A 22,361-nucleotide genomic window follows, 5' to 3' on the forward strand; every position below is an offset into this window, starting at 1 on the left:
GACACAGTGAGTATGCTAAAGTAGGCTATGTTTGGTGGTTAAGAAAAAACTGCCAGTCTTAGTATAGGTATATCGAAGGAGTGATTGAATCATATAAATAAATTGCCGTAATCCAAGAAGAGTGTAGGTCCTGGACAAATATTTAGAAATCTTAAAACCAATCTAAAAATGTTCATGTTTTCCAACCAAACTACAAGACATGTAAAACACCAATGGTTAACGTGTTACGCATGCCACAGGACGGGCCTCCACCGGGTGAGGGCCGGGTGATAGGAGAGTTGGGTGAGGACGGGTGGATCCGAGTGCAATGGGACAACGGAGCCACCAACAGCTACCGCATGGGCAAAGAGGGCAAGTTTGACTTGAAACTGGCAGAGCCTCCCTCTGCTGATAACAATGACGACTCTGAATCTGTCGTCGAGAACAAACTTGGTGAGTCTAGTTTGATTGCAAGTTTAAACATATTGATGAGAGGGTTGAAATTCTTTGTGGCTATATAAGGTTAGAGTCACGTCATTTTGAATTTGTGGTTGTAACTACATCCATTCTAATAAGAATGACAAAAATGATTGACAAAAACCCCAAAAGTTCTTATGAAAACATCAAAACATCAGAAAAATCTCATGGTATTTGGGCAAAGACCATATCAAAATCAAGAATCAATTCTATTCCGCTGACTTCTACATCGCCACAGAGGGTGTGTGCGTGCGTACAACTCACTCTATACATGTTACTTTACATGTTTGAATAAACAAAGTTTTATTGCATTTCATTAAATATCTGTTTAATAAAGGCAAGGTCCCTGTACTCAATTAAGTAATACTTCACAGAGGAAAACAGTGAATGGACCTTGTAAGTACAGCCATGTAAACCCCTATAAATATCCAAAGTATTAAAACTTAAACTTTTTCTTGTGACAAAATCTATCCAGTCATTACTGGTCAACGATGGATACATGATCTCAGTTTTAGTTTTTTACTCACTTGCGGTTTTCCTGCAGCTTCACAAAATAACGGAGATGAAGTACCACCAGCAGACCGGCTGAGGCAGGCCGTGATCAACTTGCTGAGGACAGTGGCTATCAGTAGTGGACTAGATGCTGATCACATGCAGCCTTCTGCTATACAGGCTCTCACGTCTTTGCTGAGGAGCATTGTACAGGTATTTGTCACTCTGCATACCTTTTGCATTATGGTAGCAATACATCTACAAATTGCGGCGTATTTATAATTGAGGAATTATCGCAGCTCAAGGTATGTAGAAAATCCATTCCTCCTTTGTTGACTTCTCTGTTATGAATTACCGGTAACTATTTGTTAATTTACTAAATCTTTTGTCATCTCTAATCCAATCTGTCGTTCTTTTTTTGTTTGTTCTGTCTCTGTTACATATGAACTAACTACATTACAGCCTTGATACCCCAAAATTAATATTACAGTAGAACCCCTTATATCCGACCTTGGCATAACCGACTCCTCGGGATATCCTACCTAGTTTGGGCGATCACGGGTGTTGCCATGATCATGGCAGATGACCACCACTGTCGCTGAGACAGCAAGAAAAGCTCATGGATGTTGCCGCGGTTGCAGATCACGATTACCGATATTGCCGTGACTGTAAGATATCCTCACAAGTGTTGCCGCGATTGCGGAGTAACACTTGTCTCAGTAACCAGTGTTACTGAAACCGCAAGATATGCTCCTCCCGATATCCGACCTTTTGGGGTTGTTCTTTTCTGTTTGTTATGTATGTTACAGATGAAGTGTTTAACAGTCAGGGAAGACCAGTAACACCAGATTCATCCCTTCAACTTAGTTGTTCAGATTCAGTTGATCTGATCAGTTTGTTCTGCCTCTGTTACAGATGAACCATCTGACAGGCAAGTCCCAGAGAGGCTGGGCCAGTCTGGGGTTTATCAGGGCAATTTGTGTGTCGAGTCCTCTGTGTCATGCACTGAGCTCACCACCGTGGCTGGACTTGTTGTTCAATATAGCTTCCTCCTTCGATTCTCCCCTTGTCAAACTACCTATTCAGGTACAATAAGTGTAATAAATATCACTATTTTAAAGGTGATCATCCACTACCTTAAAATTACTAACATTTTAAAAGTCTATGTCAATTGTACCTCTGAATTGTCAGAATTGTAGTTGCAAATGAAAGCTTAAACTAGTCTGTTTTACTCGGAAAAATCCATAGTAGATACACGTAACAATTAGCTTGCAATTAGCTTGGCAATTAGCTGGTTAACACTGGAAAGTTGACCACACCTTCAGGTCAAAATGTCTGACTGATTACAAATCCCTTTTGTTTGACAAGTTAAAATTGTATTTAAAACACAACAAACAATCATGAGACATAAAAAATTATGCAGGTTGACTAGACGTTAATTAGACACGACCTACAAGAGTGTACCTGCCACTGTAGTACCTTCCTGAAGATCTGCTCTGTTTCTCAAAGCACAATACCGGTCTAGAACCAGTCAAATCCTGTTAAAACAAACTGAATTAAACTCGCTGGTTCGTTGTAAACACACCTTGGAACAGTTTTTGTCCATCAAATTCTTTTTACAAATTTTCATTGACGTTTTCCTGGTGAAGTTGAATGTGTTTATCTATCGTTGTAGCTCCAAGCGTTCAGGTTGATGAAAGCAGTGTTGCCAACTGGCATCAGCAACCAGGAGCAGCGCTACACTGTGCTGCAGAGGTTGTTTCACCTGCTCGGAGTCACAGCACTTATGTGTCAGCATGATGTTGGTTATTACACAGGTCAGTGGACTCAACATTCATGATCGGAAACTAACAAACAATCTGTTGTTGAGGGTCAGACCTTCAAATTCTGGGGAGTTTGTAATAATTGCATATATCCTATGGGTGAGTGTCCATTGGTTGACACCATTTTTTTTTGTTCTCCTTAAATGTTGTAAAGTGTAGAAAATCGTAATCACTGGAAGACGATCATGGTGTCACCGAGACTGGACAGATGGATATGAGTGTTGTTGCAATTGTGGGAGATAGTGGCTGCAATGAAGTACACAGTTAAATGCAATTATAAATATAGAAAATAACTTTTGTATGAATAATTTTATTGAGTTTTTTATGGCAAGATTTGACCTGAAAATTTTGAATTTTGAACCTCAAAACCTCAGAACTATTTTCATTTTCTGCCGGACACCCTAAGATTGTACAAATTTGAACTATCATTGAGGAAATTGGCTGTGCTGGGTAATTTATATTCTATCACAAACAGCAACTTTGGTAACCAATTGACTGACTTGCAGGCAACATGAGGCCAGTGTTCCTGACGGCCAGTCAGACGACGACTATCGTAGAGGAGTGCATCTCCCTGCTGCGCACACTGTACACTGAGTGGACCCAGGTGTTCAACATTGTACTCAGCTCTAAGCTGGCCACGGCTAGCGACCTCCTGTCCCATCCACTGCTCAACCTGCAGGTGAATATGTTGAACGTTGATGAATTTATGAGAATATTTGTGTATGTTTTGTAGTTGTTTTCACTGTAAAACCTTGAGTAAACGTCACATGTAGAGCCATGACTGAGATGACCAAAAAGACCGATGACATATGACCATCGACCATCTATGGTCTATCATTATCTAAGGTTTTTTGTATACTATCCACTAAATAAGATTCCTGAAACTGCTGTTTTGTAACCTCTCCAATAGCTTTAAGGCTCTTAATATTATCAGAAACTATAATGTCAAGACTTGAAATTCAGTTTTAATCTTCACATTTCTAATTAAAATGTACCCCTCTGACTTAGTTAGCTTGCTTTAAAATTATTAAATATTCCTCAAGAAGCCATACATCATATTATACTTTTTTGGCAACAACTAGAGATAATTGTTATTCAATGGTATGAATTGTCAATCACTGGTGAAATCTGTGTTGCCAACAGAACGAAGCAGAGTTGGACACAGTGACTCTCCAGGCTGGAGCCATGGCTTCCCTCCTCGTCATTGGAGGAGTCGATGACCGGCCAAGGCTGGGTGGTGTGGTCACCGTTGACGGCAGCGGAGAAGGTAATACACTTACGCCTCGTAATAATCAACTTGTTTCAGATTTTAACTATTAAAATTTGTATCCTACTACCCAGAACAAAAAATATTATACAGTTACATTCCATCGTTCTGCTCTAGTAGCAAATATGTTTTGTGTTCATCATGTGTGTTAAGTGATGAAATGTCTATTTTCACTTACTTTGACAATCTTTATGCAAATATTAAAAAACAAGCGTTAAAATTGGTCCTCGTTCTGCCTGATGATGGCTCTCTAAGAACTGAAACTAGTTGTGTCATTTGTAATATTTCAGATTGTCTGCTAGTGGGTATTGGAAACATTTTCAATATTATTTGAAAATCCAAAGTCTACTGTTAACAATGAAATTTGTTGTGTTGTTCTTATTGTTTATCAAATATTTTCTCCCCATACATTTATTTTATTCCACAGGAACGATTTGCCGGTTCAACCAACATGCCAAACTGAACGTCCAGATGCACGATAGCAGTGCGACCAAGAAACTGACACTGCACAATCTAACAGTTGTACCAACTGCACCATTCAATCTGGACAAAATATCCCTGACTGAAAACATGCTGGACACATGGGCTACACTGTTGTCAGTCACAACACTCAGTCACACATTCAAAACTTCCCCAGGTAACTGAAGTTAGTAGAAACTCATTGAGGTACAATTTTTGATAGCTTATCACTCGAATAATGCAATGGGTCTCTTTGATCTTCGAATATCGTTTTGCTGTGTATTAATCTTAGTAAATTAACCATGCTGGCTTTACAAAACTAGTACATAATTTATTTTCTGATGCTCTAGGTCTCCACTGACTGAACAATTTCATCCATTATGCTTCCTGTTCCAGGTACCATCAACATACCGCTGTTGCGCAACCAGCAGCAGTTGCTGGTAGGCATCAAAGCAGGTCGTGTGTTGTTGAGGCACCAACGAGTGCTGCGTAGAGTCTTACGCCGTCCGACACTTGCCCCCACCACCTCTCTTGAAGCACTCAATGAAGTAGACGACCTTGAGAGTGACAGCACTTCTCTGTTGTTGCACCATTTGGTGTCCAACGCTGTGCAGCCTTCGCCGGTCAAGTCTGAGTACAGCCGGCAAGAGCTTGAGGTAAAACTATTGTTCTTAGTTTTTATTTCAGTCTGCTCGTTTCACTATTGGATTTTCATCTACAGAGCCCTGCGAAAAACTTGTATTTCAAAAGGTTATTAAAAATACACAAAGGAAGATAGAGCAAAATATACTTTTATTTAAGAGCAAATACCATGCCGTTAAAAAAAATTAGATTTATAAAATTATGTCTGGTAAACGGTGTAAATGTTGACACATTGGTAAATATTTTCCTGGAAGTTAACTTTATAGTTTGTTGTGCAATTTCCGATGGAATGACAGTCACTGCATGGGTGTTTGCGCCCACAAGTGCTTTACCTTGTCCTTAAGTGATTACAGAGGAGTTTTCTACACTTGTACTATGTGTCTTGAAATATTAAAAAGACACTGTAATAAATTGGGTGACCTAGTGAACCAGGTGATGTCCTCTCAAAGGTACTCTTATTGATATATACTGAGGAATCTCTAAAGATTCATCGAGAGATTTCTTTATGTGTAGGAGGCAGCAATCTGCGTGAGTCAGTACCTGGCAGTCCAGGTGAAGGTGAAGCCGGCCGATGTGTCCAACAGAGCCACGCGGGGCCGGCGAGGCGTGGCGGCTGCAGCTGTAGCCTCCCCCTCCGCACTACCCCTGGTCACACAACTCACCGAGATGGGGTTCTCCCGCCGCACTGTCGACACAGCCGTCAAAGTGTTAAGTGAGTATGAGACAAGAGTATATTTTGGGCACAATTGAAAAATCGTCGCTTGCAAGACAACAGCGTACATAGGCTTATCATATGTATTTATACGCGTCGTCTTGCTAGTGTAGAAATATTTGGATCATAAGGTAGGCTATTTGTGATCTATCCAATCATGGAATTTAAAAATAATTACCTATAAAGCTCCTTTAAAGTTTTTGATTTGTTCCTTTATTTGCTACAACATTCATTATATAGTATGGTTTAAATTTTACTTTTTAGTTAGATTTGTCTGAATTTTTTACTCATATAGAAACAATAATAAAATAAATGTGAACACTAGGTAATTATTTTTTAAATCAATAAAAGTCAAACTCATTTCTCCAATCCACCTATTTATATAGGAGCAACACTGCACCTTTAGACATTTTTTTATTTACATACTAATATAATTCAACTGTCGCATATGGAGGCAATGACGAAATATTACGTGATACATTCCCCTTCAACTGACACTTGGTGACCTCCCTAGGCGAGAACAGTGACAACCCTATGACAGTGGAGAGACTTGTGGCCTGGTTGTTGGAACACCCTGAGGATTGTCTGTCCGATTCTCCTTCTCTGTCTTCATTCGATGCTCTCTCAGATAAGGACTCTCTGTCTGACGAAGTCACCTCGTGCACGGAGGAGGTTTGTTATTTCGTTTGTCTTCTAATTTACTCGATCGAGTTGTTAACGACTTTAGATCTCATGAAGATTCCAATGAGATCTAAAGTTGTACAGTTGAACTTAAATTAATGGAACACAGAGGGACCATTAAAAAAACACTTTAGTAAAATTCTAATTTATTAGATCATTTTAGTGGTAAAGAGTTTGAAAATAGAAAAATCACGCTTTAATTTGCACAAAATTACAGTATGTATTGCACATGTATTCAGTAAATAAAGGTTTTTTTTTCATTTGTGCTATTTTCTTTAGCAAGAGTAAATTATTTTTTATCGGTTTGGCTTTGATGAGGAAATCACTTTCTAAATCACATTCACTATTAAATTATATTTTTTGCAGCATTTCATTCAATTATTCCTTGAATTGTATGGTGTGGCAGATTTAATTTCACCTGGGGTCTTCTTGTTGGGCTATTTTTGTTTCCCTGTTTATTACAGTAAAGTTGCAAAGTCAATTACTGAAGTTCAAGGAAACAACTTTTGGTTAGCTACTTGTAATTAAAGATTCATGAATTGAAACACGTGTTTTAGTAATCGATAGTAAATGATTTGCTGCTTAATGCTAATGTTTTGTTTTTAGCGAATTTCCCTATAGGGAAGTAGCTATTACCGTAGGTCTCATGGTAAGACTTAGGCCCGGGACCGATTTACTTTTTCATTTTGATGTCCCCAGAGGCCAAAAACACCACTCGTTCAAATTTTTATATGTATATATATATATATATATATATATATGATAACTTGAGTAATTTTTATCCGATTTTGATGAAATTTGGTTTGAAGGTGTAAGGCGGGATAAACTTGAATGAGTTCGCGATCCAGCATGATCGGACCATGGGAACAGGGTTTTATGGGGGGTTTTATGGGGTAAAAATTGGTTATTTTCACTTTTGACCCTCAAAACACAAAATTTCCCAATTTTTCTCTAAACCTTCTTAAAAAGCTTAAAAAAACAAACAATTCAGTATATCAAAGTGTTTTTGTACGGTTATTGGTTACGGAGAAAACTAAAAAAATTGTAAATTTAAAATTCCCATGTTATTCTTATGGAGTATATTGTAAAATGTTGTAGTTTGCTTGTTTATGGATATCTTTTGATCAAACTTGGCAAATATATTCATTTTATACTAAGCAATAATTATTTTACTTAAAACACACACTTTATTAGTTTCCTTGTAGCAGCAAACCTAGGTACTCGTTAAACCTAATGTTATTTAAATAGATCAATTGAAAATCAATTCAGCCAAATGGAAATTCGCTTAGGCGTCAGGTTTGCTGCGGCGGGGGTATTTAGTTTTGTTATTTTTATTAATCTCTAAGACACAGTTGCAACTCCACAATTTTGTAGTTAAAGTAGAAAAGAGCTGTTAGGATCAGATTGATTGTTAGTCAACATTCAGTTTTAGACGTTGTAAATGTGCTTCCAATAAGTTGTAGGTGTAAATCTAATAAAAATGTTTTGTTTGCAGCAACATTTATTGATAAACACTATTGTAGAAACAAATTGATGTAATCATGTTGTCAAAATAGAACACATTCTGTTTGTCAGCAGTCGAGTTCGACCACGCACTACCACAAGCGGTCGGATTTCTTCAGTCATGACGAGTACGCGATGTACGTGAGAGACTACGTGGCGCCTGGCATGCTCGTGAGGTGTTGCAAGACTATAGACGAGGTCCAGCAGGGTGAGGTCGGCAGAGTGCTGGCCATCGACCATGAGGGGCTTCATGATCTCAACCTTCAGGTAAGCTGGTAATATTGTGGTCGTAGTGCTTGCTAATAAACCACAACGTTACGGATGTGATCCTGAGAAAAGTAGGAGTTTGATGGTTTGATGCTGGTTTTTACCATTGATAAATGGTCCTGATTAATTAAATAGGGCTTAGTGACAAATTCACAGGTATATCCATCTCACGCTCATATTTCATTCATATAATGTATGGATGAATAATGCTGTAGTAGGCCTATCCATACTATGGGTTCGGGTATTACTTGCATCCCTATAAATGAATCAATTGATTCAAACCAATCTTATAACTAATTTCTCAATAATACATTTATATATTTTGACTATGTCATTGGTTCAGCAAAATGTTGAGTCTAGTAGAGGAAGATTACAGAAATACTGATAAAGTCTACATAACATTGAAAATCAAAAATTTTAATTTTAAAGTTATTTATTCTTATTTTTAACATTGTGCTACATTTCAGAGACTATTGAATCAAACTTTCTGTCTAGGTTCTGTGGCAGGAGCGACCAGGCCGGGAACAGAACACAGTCTGGGTGAGGTTCATCAACGTAGAGCTGCTCGGTTTCTCAGCCCCCACCACAGTAGGCCCCGCTATCAAGGTGGGGGACAGAGTGAGGGTGAAGGCATCCGTAGCCACTCCACGGTTCAAGTGGGGCTCCATCGATCACAACAGCATCGGCGTGGTCACCAGTGAGTGGAAAAATTGACATACCCAAGGATAAGCTGTAGCAAATTTTTTAAACCAAGTATTGCTTTTGGGAAAATGAATGCAGAATGTAAACATGACAGGCGTGTACATTTTGAAGATTAAAATGGAGGTAGGTGCTGTATAAAAGGGGTAGTCAAATTAATTTCGCTAATATGAACTGAGCGATACCAGACGCTTCGATGCAGTTGTTGATTTCAAATGAGTTTTTTTATCCATTATTGTGCATTGCATATTGACCCGGGCAACGCCGGGTATATTCATTTCACATTTTATGGCAAGTTATTAGGGCTTTTAAAATTCATACAAAATAATTAGATTACCTCTACCTATTTTGTAATGATTTTTGAAGCCCAACTACGATTAATCTTCTAAACCGAGCCTTTCATACAGAACCCGTTTTACCAAAATGTATTCTGTTATCATGTATATCTTTGAACATATCAGCAAACAATTCAAACATTTGTACCGTTTCATGACTATATAATATTGCAGGTGTGAGCAGCCATGGCAAGGGAGTGACCGTAGACTTTCCGCAGCAGAGCAACTGGACAGGCGTTGTGTGTGAGATGGAGGTGGTTCCTTCTTGCCACCTCAACATCAGCTGTAACGGCTGCCGCATGTTTCCCCTGGTCGGTCCCAGATTCAGGTGCAAAGCTTGCGACAACTTCAACTACTGCGAGAACTGTTTCTACACCCAGAAAAACCACCGGCACAGCTTCAGTCGGATATTTGAGCCTGGTATGTTTTATTTATGATTAGCTTCGAGTCAATGAGAGTACTGAGGAGTGCTAATGGTTCTAGCAAGAGTGTATGTTGTGTTCATTGATAAAAGTTTGTATGGATGTTGGATGTACGTGTCACTGTATGCTTTTCAAAGACTTCTTTCACAAAGTAGATTTAGAAAAATGAGAATGGTTATACTTATCACATTTGGATGAATATCAACCACGTCATTCAGTCTATAAATGCAATGAAGAAGGTCCAAATGAAGGATAAACCCCAGAGGAAGCAAAGACGTATTGCAATCCCTCATTCCCTAAATCAACTATTCTTGCAGAGTAAGAAATGCTAGACCTTTCGTGTTCTTCAAGTTTCGTGAATTGTTTGACAGGCAGTGCTGCAGTGTTTGCTGGTAGACCTGGTAGATTCAACAGACAAGACATGCAGCCAGAGACAGACAACATTGAGGACTGGTCACAGTGTATCAAGAGTTTTTCCGTGTCGAGTAGAGAGAGCTCAGCTCACCATCTGATTGATCCCTTCTCAGACATGTATTGGCAGAGTGCCGGCTCCCAGGGAAAGGTTGGTGCATGCATAATATACATGTTGAACTAGGGATGAACAGAACTTTGATTTGCTTCTTAATTTTCAGAACAGTAACGAGACAACATTTTTGTTCATGTGCAACAATAGTCTCCCACAATAGTGGCAAAATTTTTAACTGTTCCCGCTATTGCGGTGTAACATGCGGTAACCTCGCTACTGACCAGTTTACCCACTGTTACTTTGGGTGACGTAGATCAGGAATAAAACTCAGTACTCGCTTACAAAACCCAACTTTAATATTACTCAAAATAATACAAAGAACACAAAGATAAGTAACGAACAAAAGGGTACAGTAGATGATACTGTATAAATCATTTAGTTAGAAATCGAAACCCCAATTTGGAAAAAGGCTCTTAACTCCAATTTTGAAAACCCTTAACATTGACCAGCTCCCCCAGCAGGACCCTGTCCTCCAGTACACCACGCCCAACACTACACTACACGCAAAACTGTCCCCCAGATCAAGTGCACTGGCCTACTTAAAGCAACAGCCTTCTGTAGATCAGAACAAGTTATTGTTTAACAACACTCCCAGCCTGCTCGCCAAAATCGTCAAACACTTCCTCATTACAATATTTGACCCTCGTATTACAGTGGCGAATTTGTAATCATCTTCCTCGATCGTGAAGACGTCATCACTTTCTCCTGAAATAGGGGTCTACTTGTGGCCATCCACGGTGATCGCGGGGACATCATTGTCTGTTGCAATTACTGTGAAATTGTGAGTACCGTCAGTAATCGCGAAGACATCATCATCGTCACTTGCAATCGTAGTAAAATCAGAGACTGAAAGTTTCCAAAATTTTTAAAATTAACTCATCCTAACACTTATTTGTTGAAAGCTGGATCTGAGTTACATCACAGTTTTGGGCTTGATAAGTTTTAAATTCGTGCCAAGCTTTTAACCAGTTGCATGTGTATTAATTACTGACATTAATTGTAAAGGCAGCTTTGACCATGTCAATAAAAAAAACCAGCATTAGAGATCAATAATGGAAATAAATTGTTGGTAAAAGGCAACAGTATTCATTTTATTCAAGTGTAACCACATTGTCTAATTGTTTCCAGCATTGGATCAGACTGGAGATGCAACCAGACATTGTTGTTCAGTCGCTCCGTATGAAGGTGGACCCGTGTGACAGCAGCTACATGCCTTCATTGGTGGTGGTGAGTGGAGGCAACTCCTTCACCGGACTACAGGAGCTGGCGACTGTCCACGTACGCAACACCAACACCATCGTCACGCTGCTCTCTGATGTCAAGAAGGTCTGAGAACTATGCTCCATCCCATGATCATTGTGCCAGTTAACAGAAAAGCCTATAGCCATGTTTTTAGTTTTGTTGTTACTAGCTGTCCTACAACCATCAGGACCTTTTTAACACTTCTTTATGTTTTTATAATTAAATTCCCATGAGTAAAAATGTACAAGTTAACACTAATAAAGTGTACAAAGGGAAAATTGAGTTTCAAAAATTATGACATTGCCCTCTGAACTCCTTGGATACTATTCAATGATTTTAATAAAGCTTATGTTTATCAAATTTTTCTTTCATCATATGAATATAAAAATCCAAATTATTTAGAACATGTTTTCAGTAGACTCATACTCATTAATGGTAAGTAAAAGTGTTACATGCTTCATTTGAGGTGCCGTTCACAAAAACTCCACCCATCATGTCAACTTTCCCCGAGGCGCCCATAATTTATTTTAGGTAGATCTCCCACCATTCTTTTTCAGAGATATGTGAACTCCTTGTCAGTTTCACACTTTATATCTCAACACAATCTTTGTCTTTCCACACTGCAACACCTTTTTTGTGTTTTACAGTACTACCCTTTCATCGAGATAGCCATCAAGCAGTGCCGCAACGGAGGTATTGACTGCAAGATCCACGGTTTGTACATCAGCGGACGACGCAGATCTCCCTTCAGCGACCTTCCAGCCTCCGTGTCCTTCCTCGCCTCAGACTGTCCTGATCTGCAGGTAGTGGTTACAGTTTGTGACAGAGATATCCATGAAGTAAATGTTAATCTTAGCTAATGTTGTGAAACACATACATATAATCATACAAGACAAAGGCAAAACTTTGGATAGCATACTCCACAACTAGCCGTAAGCTCATTGAAAAAAAAATAAAATAACACCCATAAAGTAAACAAAATTAAACTTAAACTTTCAAAGTCTATTTGGCCATCTAAAATTATAACCAAACTTAAAAGTCACACCACACCTCCAAAATTATGACTCTAATTTCAATTGCTTGGAAATGCCTTGCCTTGAAAGTATTTTTTTTTTTCAAATTATATTTTTGAGTGTTTAAACCATATTGGCCTGTACATGTACAATGACTTACTGCTACAGTAGTATGATTAAAAACTGTTAGCCTATAAGTGAACAGTTCCTTTTTTCAACCCCCTACATTTTTAGTCATCAAGACTATTTTGGTTTTAAGTTTTAATAAAGAATTTTGATTTGATATTTGTCTTGACTTTTTTTCCGCAGTCGTACAACTACATGTCAGAGCTGGAGAACAATGCTGCCAACAACCCCAGCAAGGTGTTTGTATGGGGACTGAATGACAAGGACCAGCTGGCTGGTTTAAAGGGCTCCAAGGTCAAGTTCCCCTTTTACTCCGAGGTGCTCACGTCTCTGCGACCCACTTATATCGCCGGTGGCTCCAAGTCTCTCTTCATCGTCTCACATGACGGCAAGGTTTGTGTCTATTTAAATTTTTCTGGTAATGATAGTAATTGTTTTTTTCTTGTGGTATGCAAGTGTATCATTGACAATGCAGTTAACTTCCAGGTAAAATGAGTTATTTAAAGAAATATCTAGATTTTAAAAATAAACATACTTAGATACAGGTAAGAACGTAATTTTTCACCACACTATGATGTTACAATAGACAATAGACAACAGACAAAGCTTTATTGTACATCACGCCTGATACAATAATTACAAAAGTAATTCCCAAGCTGGTACATGGTCAATTTATATCTAGGTTCCTTAATCTAATTATACCCTGACAAGAGTAAAAACTATTACAATTTATCTTTAAAAAACGTCTGAATTTTGTAATACGCTTTTTGGCTCAAAGTCTCTTTCAGTTTATATGTAAAATTTGGTTTTGATAAAGTTCTATATGAATTAGGTAAATGATTGTAGATTTTTAATCCCATGTAAAGAGGCCCAGTTTCAAATTTTGTGTGCGAATGTTTGGGATATTGAAAAGTTTTGTTATTATTTCTCGTTTGATAGTTATGATTTATTTTATATTTTTCAAAAAAGAAGGAATTTGCATGAACATACTTTGCTATTTCAAATATATAAAGAGAAGGTAATGTTAAAATGGAATGTTTTTTGAAAAAAGGTTTACAGCTGTTTTTAGACTTCTGGTGAAAAATAGTTCTGAGAATTGACTTTTGGCAAGTGAACACTTTCTTGGCCTCTGCAGAGTTACCCCATAGAGTGACGCCATAAGCCAGCAAAGAATGAACATACGCATGATATACTGTCAAGCAGACTTCTAGCGGCGTGACCTTGGATAATACACTTAGTGAATACCTTGTTGACCTTAATTTTTTATTTAGATGATGAATGTGATCAGACCAACTTAATTTTGAGTCTAAATTTAGACCTAAAAACTTAACAATTTTTGTATTACTGATTGTGGTGTCTGTAACTCTGTTTCTGAGTTTAAATTGAAGAATGTTAGTTTTACATTCATTTAATTTCAGGCCATGGCTCTCAAACCATTCATTGATTTTTTTAATTGTGCTGTCAAAAGTTAATTTAAGTTCACTTAGTGTTTTTCTTTTTAAAAGAGCAGTTGTGTCATCAGCATACAAAGTGAAAGCACAGGAATTTGTGGAAAGGCAATTAGGCAAGTCATTAATAAATATAATAATATTATTATATTAGCTCTTATTAGCTCTTTTACATACGTTAATTAGAGGCTGAAAGTTATGTTTTGCTGGCCATGCCAGCTGTCATTGTCATTTGGGGACCGAGCAGGTTTTTACATCCCTAGGGCCGCAAAATCAGCTGCCCGCTTGCATATTAAATACACAAACAGTACCATAGCATTGCAATAGAATTGTTTTATTTTCACCGTTGCCTAGCAACTGTTTATTATTATTTTTGCTGATTACTGAAATTACTTCTTCACATAACCTTACAGTTGCGTTGACTATCAGTGTGCATTAATTATTATTGTGAATAGTAGTAGTGTGGTGAAAAACAGTGTTCGTACCACGGACCAAAAATGGTTTTGCCGTCTCGAGATAGTTTTTAAACTTAACTTAACTTAAAATGATCAAGAGCAATCTTCGAGAGCAAAGATCGAGAGCAGAGCCTCATTTTCGGCCCTAGGTACAAAATATACTATTATTGCAACAGAAAATCTATATAAATAAAATTAGAGTTTTGTCTGTACATTGCTCAGAATTATATATTTTTAGGTTATTTTTACGTTTTATACATTAAAGAAGCAGAAACAAGTCTTATCTCCATTTCTGTCTGTCTGTAACACTCAAGATGGCATTTTACGCAATCTTCTCCATGAAAACGAGAGTACCTATCAAGATCCAAGTCATTTTAATAGATTCACTGGATTGGCAAGAGTGTCTTTAGCCATTAAAACATGGCCTCACTACTTTGTAAATAAAATTGTGGACATTCAAAAATGCAGTTTTGTGCGATTTTTGTCAAGTTTTCATTCAATTTTTATCACATAATCATCTATGAAACAACGAACAGCTGTTCGGATCAAGATTATTTTTTCTAGCTGTCACTGATATGTTTACAAATGTTGTTTACAAATACCGCAATCATTTCTGATCAAGTTTTAAAAGCAAATACCAAACAAAGTGAGATTAAAAACGTTTTTCTTACATAATAGATTTAATTAATCGCAAGTGTAATATTATAGTGTAACCGTAAATGAAATTAAATAACTAGGCATCATTCAGGTCAGGAACCAGAGATTCTTTGTGTATAAAATTTTGTTCTTAAGTTTTGATAACCAGAAAGAAGTCCTTGAATCAGTGTTGTATAGGGCTGGGACACTTAATGGTCGTCGCCAATAGCTTACAAACAAGGTTTCCACTCATTGACGGCACTTCAATGGCGATTGTGTAAAGTGTAAAGTAAAAAAATCACAACTGCAGTGGGTGATTGTTATAGAGGTATACGGATTATGCTAAACTCGCTTTTCCAATGTGTCACTTTCTGTTTCTACTCACAGTGTGATGCAATCGCTGGACCATACAGCCAATAGGCACATAGCCCATCTCTTGAGTACGTACGCCTACCTATTTATTCATAACAACCTTTTCGATGACGATCCTTGATACCGGTACTTTTCCATAGAATACATGGCCTACCTACTTAAGAAACAAAGTTACAAATGTCCAAAAACCCAACATTGTGTGATTTTTGTCACATTCAACTGACTACTATAAGATCCCCGTGCGTAGAACGGGCACACAGCTAGTACAAGCTAAAACTATAACTATTACAAATCAATAAAACTCCTTAAACTAAGCTTTTACACAGCTGCAAAAATCAGCAAGTTTATAAAAGGGATATCCCAAAAAAATTGCGTTTCAGATAAGATGATGTTGCTGTTTGAAGCTTTAGTGAAAACGTATTTTCCATCCTTACACTTTATGATAGAATTTAATCTTGGACTCTAGCATTTTCAAGCATTTTGTTTTCACAAAAGAGTCAATTGCAAGTTCCATATTATTTTCTATTGGACTTTTTTTACAATTGTGCTTAGTATTTTTTGTACTATGGGCTAAGTCAATCACATTTCGTTTTTCCTGCCATTGCAAGAGTTGTCAGAAATACATTCTCTTTATCTGTAAAAATTCAAGAGGACTAGTCAGTGTGAGTTGTTAACTGTTGTTTACAATTTTAAAGCTGTACGCGTGTGGAGAGAGCACCAACGGCAGACTGGGTCTCGGCCACAGCAACAACGTTTCACTACCCAGACAGCTGACGTCTCTCAGTCAGTACGTGGTCAAGAAGGTGGCTGTACACTCGGGAGGCAAACATGCCATGGCGCTCACACTGGACGGCAAGGTGACCACTTTCATCAGCTTCATCACCATACTTACTTGACATTGGTGATCGTTTGGATTTGAACCCGAACCTGGACAGAATTCCTGTGCACTAACCACTAGACCAGATGTTCCCCACTGTCACAGTAACTGTCTAAGAAGGACATAATTTAATCATATGGTCTTTCCTGAAGACCTATGTTTGAATTTCCCTAACCACCCTTGGCACATTATTAAGTAGATAATAATGTGAGTTATTGGTTCAGAACTCAACTTAAGTGAGCGTCTACTCTTATCCGGACTCTTCGGGACCGAGGCTAGTCCAGATAACAAGTTTTCTGGTTAAACCGACGCCCCTTAAAACTCGTTTTGCTACGTTCCATTTTAAAACCAATCGATATATTTTACTTAAATTATGGAGATCATTGTAATTAGACTTGATCACTGGTCTAAAATATTTCTGACAAGAAAAGTTGTTTCATTACCGCCAACCTAGTCGGTTGAAGCTGATGTACTGGTAAAAATTGTCCGTTTAAAGAGATGTCACTTCGGTAGAACTAGAAATATAATACAAGAACTCTGATTATAGTTTATTGATCTCTTTGATCAGTAGAGTGTAGTTCGGCTTAATCATGCCCAGTTAAAAGGTGTCCGGATTCTACTGTATGGTAAAACAAACAAATTATATGTCTTTCAGACTAGGAGAACTTTCTCTGTATTAGAGTACTTCTTTCACTGAAAGCCATACTCACCGCTGACTTCTGGTATCCAAGGTGGTACTTTACCTTGCCTCCGCACTTCCCGACCTGCTGTCTCCCCTTCTCATTTTCCCAGTCTTCTCACGTCTTTGTGATCTGGCCCCACCTTTTAATTTAGACCTTCCTACTAGTCTTCTTCCTATGGCATTATTTTATGATATTGTCTTGATTATAGTGACGTCCTCTTAGTACATACCCACCTTATCTCATCTGAAAGCCATATTTAATTTAATTTACTGTAACTGATTGCAAGTAAAGGCTTTCTGTAAAGATTTTCAGTTTGTTTTATGATTCTTTATTGAGTTAATCTATTTAAATTATTTTGTTTAGGTATTTTCGTGGGGGGAGGGGGACGACGGCAAGCTGGGTCATGGAAACCGTTTGACCTTGGAGAAGCCTCGGCTGATTGAAGCGCTCAAGTCAAAGCGTGTGAGAGACATTGCGTGCGGCAGCTCACACAGTGCAGCCATCACGAGCAACGGAGAACTGTACACTTGGGGCCTCGGAGAATACGGCAGACTGGGCCACGGTGACACCGTCACACAGCTCAAGCCTAAACTGGTAATGCTGGGGTTGATCATGTTGCACTTCTGGTCAGATTCTTGGTTCAAATATAAATATATCCAAGTGATGTTTTTGGATCCATGTGTCAAAAGTAATGTTGATTTTTAACAAGAATTCAATCTGTTAATGCTTAAACTTCAATCATTGGGAAAAGTAATTAATTGTTGATGTTGTGAAAGATTGAAAAATAAAATATACGAATGTGATATAAATTATTTGTTCACTGAGGGTTAATTTGTCCATCAGTAACATTGTGTACACCTAGTAATTTAAAAATTGTAAAAAATCTGTCGAAGGAAATTAGTCAGCAGTCAGTAACTTGTGTGTTACAAGGTCGGAGAAAATACCAATTAGATTTTTGCTTAGATTATCAAGTTGGCAAAATGTTTTTCAAGTGTAGTAAAGATAATTTTGTAACAGATTTACATGTTTTTATAAAAATTAAAAGATTTTAAATATTAGCAAATGATCTATTGGAAAGATTCAGAAGATACTTGATGGGTAAATTTATGTTATAACTTATTAGATCGCCTCATTACTCATTGTGACGATAGCTACTGAATTCAATAATGCTTAGTTTCAGTCATAACAAAACTAACTGTACCTGTTCCCTTGCATAGTCTTACTTCCGATAGCACGAATTCCAATATGACATTGTTTGGTAGGTCAAGGCGTTGCTGGGTAACCACATAGTGAAGGTGGCGTGTGGGTCGCGCGATGCCCAGACCCTGGCATTGTCTACGGACGGCATGGTGTTCTCGTGGGGCGACGGAGACTTTGGCAAGCTGGGCCGCGGCGGCAGCGAAGGCTGTGACAAACCTCACAATGTGGAGCGACTCAACGGCCTCGGTGTCACTCATATTGAGTGTGGCGCTCAGTTCAGCCTTGCGCTCACCAAGAGTGGACAGGTTGGTACAATGGATTGTAATATTTTCACTGGTTTTGATGGATTCAAATAATGCGTTCGTTCTTTACGGATGAGTTTATTAGATGGGTAGAATTTATTAAGGCCAGACTTGTGTTAAATTCAAACCTTACCCAAACAGTCTTATCTGATTCTTACACAGTTCAAATTTACCGCTAAACCTCACCCCAACTCGATAGGACCAGATACTTTGATACTTTATTTATCCTACCCTGGCTTAGACCGAAGGTCCACACTTCCACCAGGACAGGCTCTACAATTTTTCACAAAATTAAAAAGTGTTTTGGTTTAACACATAAATAACCAGAGAGAAACCAGCAAGTCATTCTACTCCCTGTTTCCCCAAGATGGTACTTGAAGGCACTTGGGTATTGAGATATCCTTAGTGTTGTTAATTCCTTACGTATCACTATCTATTTTTAATGGCAGGTTAAGTGTAAGAAAGGGCCATGTGGCCCTAACTTTGCCTGAAAAAATAAAGGATTTTTCATTTCATTTCATTTTTATCTCTAGAAAATTTTTACTTTACCGGCTTACCAATTTTTCACCTTTCATTCGTGGTAGGGATGGACGAGATTGGATTTTTAGTTCGAGACGAGACGAGACGAGATTTTTTATTTCTCATAAAATTTCGAGACGAGATCGAGACGGGATTTCCCTTCTCATACACAACGGGAAATGCACGTTCAAAATTTTTACCTGATTTTGTAACATTGTTAGATGACTGTTTAAATACAAAAATAATGATAATAGGCAAGAATATTTACAATCTTTTATTAAAAAACATCAGCATAACATTTTTTTATTAATCATGCCTAACTTATTAAAAATGCCTACGATTAGGAAACATAGTGATATCAGTTAGGATAGAGTTCAACTTATCCTAAAATAAAATAAATCATAAAATAAAAGCAATATTAATTTTTATAAAATAGTTACTTGTTTTGACTTTTTATAGTAATAAAACATTCCTCACACTGCTTACACTTAACAAAACTTCTCAAATGTTATTAAAGTAATATTTACATTTAAAGAATTAATTAAATAAGAACGCCTTCGCAAAGGAAACGCAACTACAACACGCTCCTGTATTGCGGGTATTGCATTGACTTTCTGCAGGCGTTTTTAATTTTTATTTTTTTTTTATTCTCGTCTCGATAAAAATCTCGGCCAAAAAAAAAACTCGTCTCGTGTAACGAGATCTAAAATTTCCCGAAAATTTCCCGGAATTTCGAGACTTGACCATCCCTAATTCTTGGTTATTCTTTCATGATTTCTCTTAGTTATTTCAGTTGCTATAATCAATATCGTTAAAAAAAATATTTTTAACTACATTTTTTGTTGCTTACTCTCTTCTAACAGTGGTGTTTACACCTCATCACAAAGAAGTAAAGTACAGGGTAAACATTCAATAGTACACTTAAGTGGGGTCTAGCACTAGTCGCCATGATGTCTAGGGCTAGGTCCAACACCACACCCGTCGCCCTCATGTACTACAACGCTCACGATGGAGGAAGACCTTGTTGCCTGTAAGGAATTTCCAAACTGCTCGCCACCTGGGCTAGGCTCTTTCTTGTTGACCTTGTTTCTCACAAGATTATTTCCAGCACAACCTACTAGAGCTGAAAGCGCACTGTTGTTCCATTAGCGTGTTTCCTCTGTACCTTACTTCTCTGTGACCTCACCTAATATTGATGTAAAGAAACATATATACGTAACAACATCTGTGTGACAATTAACTGACACATTGTACTACTCGCTGCAGGTGTGGACGTGGGGCAAGGGAGATTACTTCCGCCTGGGGCTAGGTACAGACCAGCATGTGAGGAAGCCCACCCTAGTAGAGGCTCTGAGAGGGGAGAAGGTGGTGCATGTAGCAGTGGGAGCGTTGCACTGTCTGGCCGTCACTGACATGGGAGTGGTGAGTTACATATTATCTGTAAAACAAACAGTGTAACTTTAAAATGCCTTATAACAAAAATGTACCTTTTGATCAAAATGTCAAAAATACAATCATAAATCATTACTTATTGCAATTTGGTAACAAACTTACTCTTTGTCATCTCCTACATTTGTAAACATTTTACAAAGAAATTAAATGTAGTATTGTTTGTCTTTGGTTTAACTAAAACAATTGTTTTCCCTATAACAAATCCTTTAAAAAATTGAACACAGTTTAGGTTTGATCTATTACTTAGTATAGTATTAAACAAACTATTTTTTTCCAAGGAGGTAACAGTACAGTTAAAAAAATGAATCATACCATACCTGTCATGTGCAGGAACCTAGGAGACAATCGCATAACTACTATCTCTCGTAAGCCTAGAAAGAGCCCTATGGATCAGGGTTTTAAATCCCTTCTCAGACAGAAGAATTGTTTCATATTTAAAATGTGCTTAGTTATACTACTAAAACCCCTAGGGGTTGAAATGGTTAAAAATAATAAATTTTACCTAACATTACTAAACTGTTCGCTTGATCTTGTTGATCAGGTGTATGCGTGGGGAGACAATGATCACGGACAGCAGGGTAACGGCACGACTCTGGTCAACCGCAAGCCTTCGCCCATCCAAGGGTTTGGAGACGTCCACATCAACCGCGTGGCGTGCGGCTCGTCTCACAGCGTGGCGTGGTGCGCTGTAGACCGCAAGGCCAAGTTTGTGGCCGACCCTGTGCTCTTCGGTCAAGCTAAGGACGCACTGGGAGCTCACATCATGGGTATGTCTGTTTATTGTCAACTTCTACCAAGTTTGTGTTGGATAAGGAAAAAAATTTAACATAAATATCCCTTATCTGAAGGTCTACAGTGTGCTGAATTTAAGGAAACATAACTGTATAGGAATTTGTAGCTGACTGTATGGCCGTAAATTTTTAAACTGCTACACGTACATTTTTCAATATAGGCTATTTAGAAAATAGTGATTGCATAACTAGTTATATTCCTTATTTGTTTCAAGGTCATTTTTGCTGTTGTGTTTATGTTATATGAGGGATTATTGTGGCGGTCATTTTCCATCACAACTGTTAAAAATAATTTTTACAGTGATTTTTTTGGGATCTAGAACCTGATTTTGTTTATAGGGAAGAAAAAATATATAAACCTAAAATATATAAAGATCAGTACTTATACAAACCCAACCAATTCTCTATAATCACAAAAAATAACAATATAGAGAACTGTGTAGTCAAACCAAAACAAAATGAAAAATCCATAAAAATAAACAACAAGTAGTACAAAATAGAGCAAACACAATTGACTCGTCTGCACAAGATTGATGGTGGCTCAAAAGAGGCTGGGATAATCTGTCCGTCTGGAAAACAGAAATGACATCCAACGGAAGACCTGAAACAAACAACTCTAATAAACATTCATGTTAGGACTCGGAGAAGCAACCAACTACAAGGACCTGTACACTGTGGGACCTCTGGGGGCTCGTGAGTCTCTGGCTCGCACCATTCTCTCACTGGAGTCCAACATGGCTAAGCAGAACGCACTGCAGCACGTACTGAACGCACTACGCGTGATGTACGCTCGAGACGCAGTCATCGCTGCCCTCACCTCCAACAACAAGATGGACGCCCCTACCACATCAGGTATGTCCGTGGAAGCCTTCACCTCATATTTTGTGTTTATACAGTAAAGGCTCTTAAACCCAAGAGTAAATGTCTAAAGTACAGGTACTATAAGAACATGAATTAGGTG

At 38.0% G+C, this 22,361-nt stretch overlaps 1 protein-coding gene across 2 annotated transcripts in view; it reads left to right on the forward strand.

Moving 5' to 3' along the window:
- The window catches only part of LOC128991321 (E3 ubiquitin-protein ligase HERC2), a 96,980-nt gene that overhangs the window by 41,711 nt on the left and 32,908 nt on the right, over nt 1–22,361 (forward strand). Inside the window, exons 36-58 of one of the 2 annotated variants that reach the window (XM_054414125.1) lie at nt 240–432; nt 1,001–1,161; nt 1,864–2,034; nt 2,624–2,765; nt 3,278–3,450; nt 3,915–4,038; nt 4,466–4,675; nt 4,894–5,153; nt 5,653–5,851; nt 6,366–6,523; nt 8,108–8,302; nt 8,798–8,999; nt 9,511–9,756; nt 10,130–10,320; nt 11,413–11,610; nt 12,174–12,329; nt 12,849–13,058; nt 16,272–16,433; nt 17,500–17,730; nt 18,399–18,641; nt 20,424–20,579; nt 21,151–21,376; nt 22,037–22,252. In XM_054414125.1, coding sequence (XP_054270100.1) covers nt 240–432; nt 1,001–1,161; nt 1,864–2,034; nt 2,624–2,765; nt 3,278–3,450; nt 3,915–4,038; nt 4,466–4,675; nt 4,894–5,153; nt 5,653–5,851; nt 6,366–6,523; nt 8,108–8,302; nt 8,798–8,999; nt 9,511–9,756; nt 10,130–10,320; nt 11,413–11,610; nt 12,174–12,329; nt 12,849–13,058; nt 16,272–16,433; nt 17,500–17,730; nt 18,399–18,641; nt 20,424–20,579; nt 21,151–21,376; nt 22,037–22,252 — 4,423 coding nt within the window. The remainder of the gene's footprint in view (nt 1–239; nt 433–1,000; nt 1,162–1,863; nt 2,035–2,623; nt 2,766–3,277; nt 3,451–3,914; nt 4,039–4,465; nt 4,676–4,893; nt 5,154–5,652; nt 5,852–6,365; nt 6,524–8,107; nt 8,303–8,797; nt 9,000–9,510; nt 9,757–10,129; nt 10,321–11,412; nt 11,611–12,173; nt 12,330–12,848; nt 13,059–16,271; nt 16,434–17,499; nt 17,731–18,398; nt 18,642–20,423; nt 20,580–21,150; nt 21,377–22,036; nt 22,253–22,361) is intronic. The other variant, XM_054414126.1, reaches the window with a different exon arrangement.

Source organism: Macrosteles quadrilineatus, unplaced genomic scaffold (assembly GCF_028750875.1).
Source record: "Macrosteles quadrilineatus isolate MER2022 unplaced genomic scaffold, UCM_ALF_1.0 Scaffold_4__1_contigs__length_99947679, whole genome shotgun sequence".
Classification (NCBI taxonomy): domain Eukaryota; kingdom Metazoa; phylum Arthropoda; class Insecta; order Hemiptera; family Cicadellidae; genus Macrosteles; species Macrosteles quadrilineatus.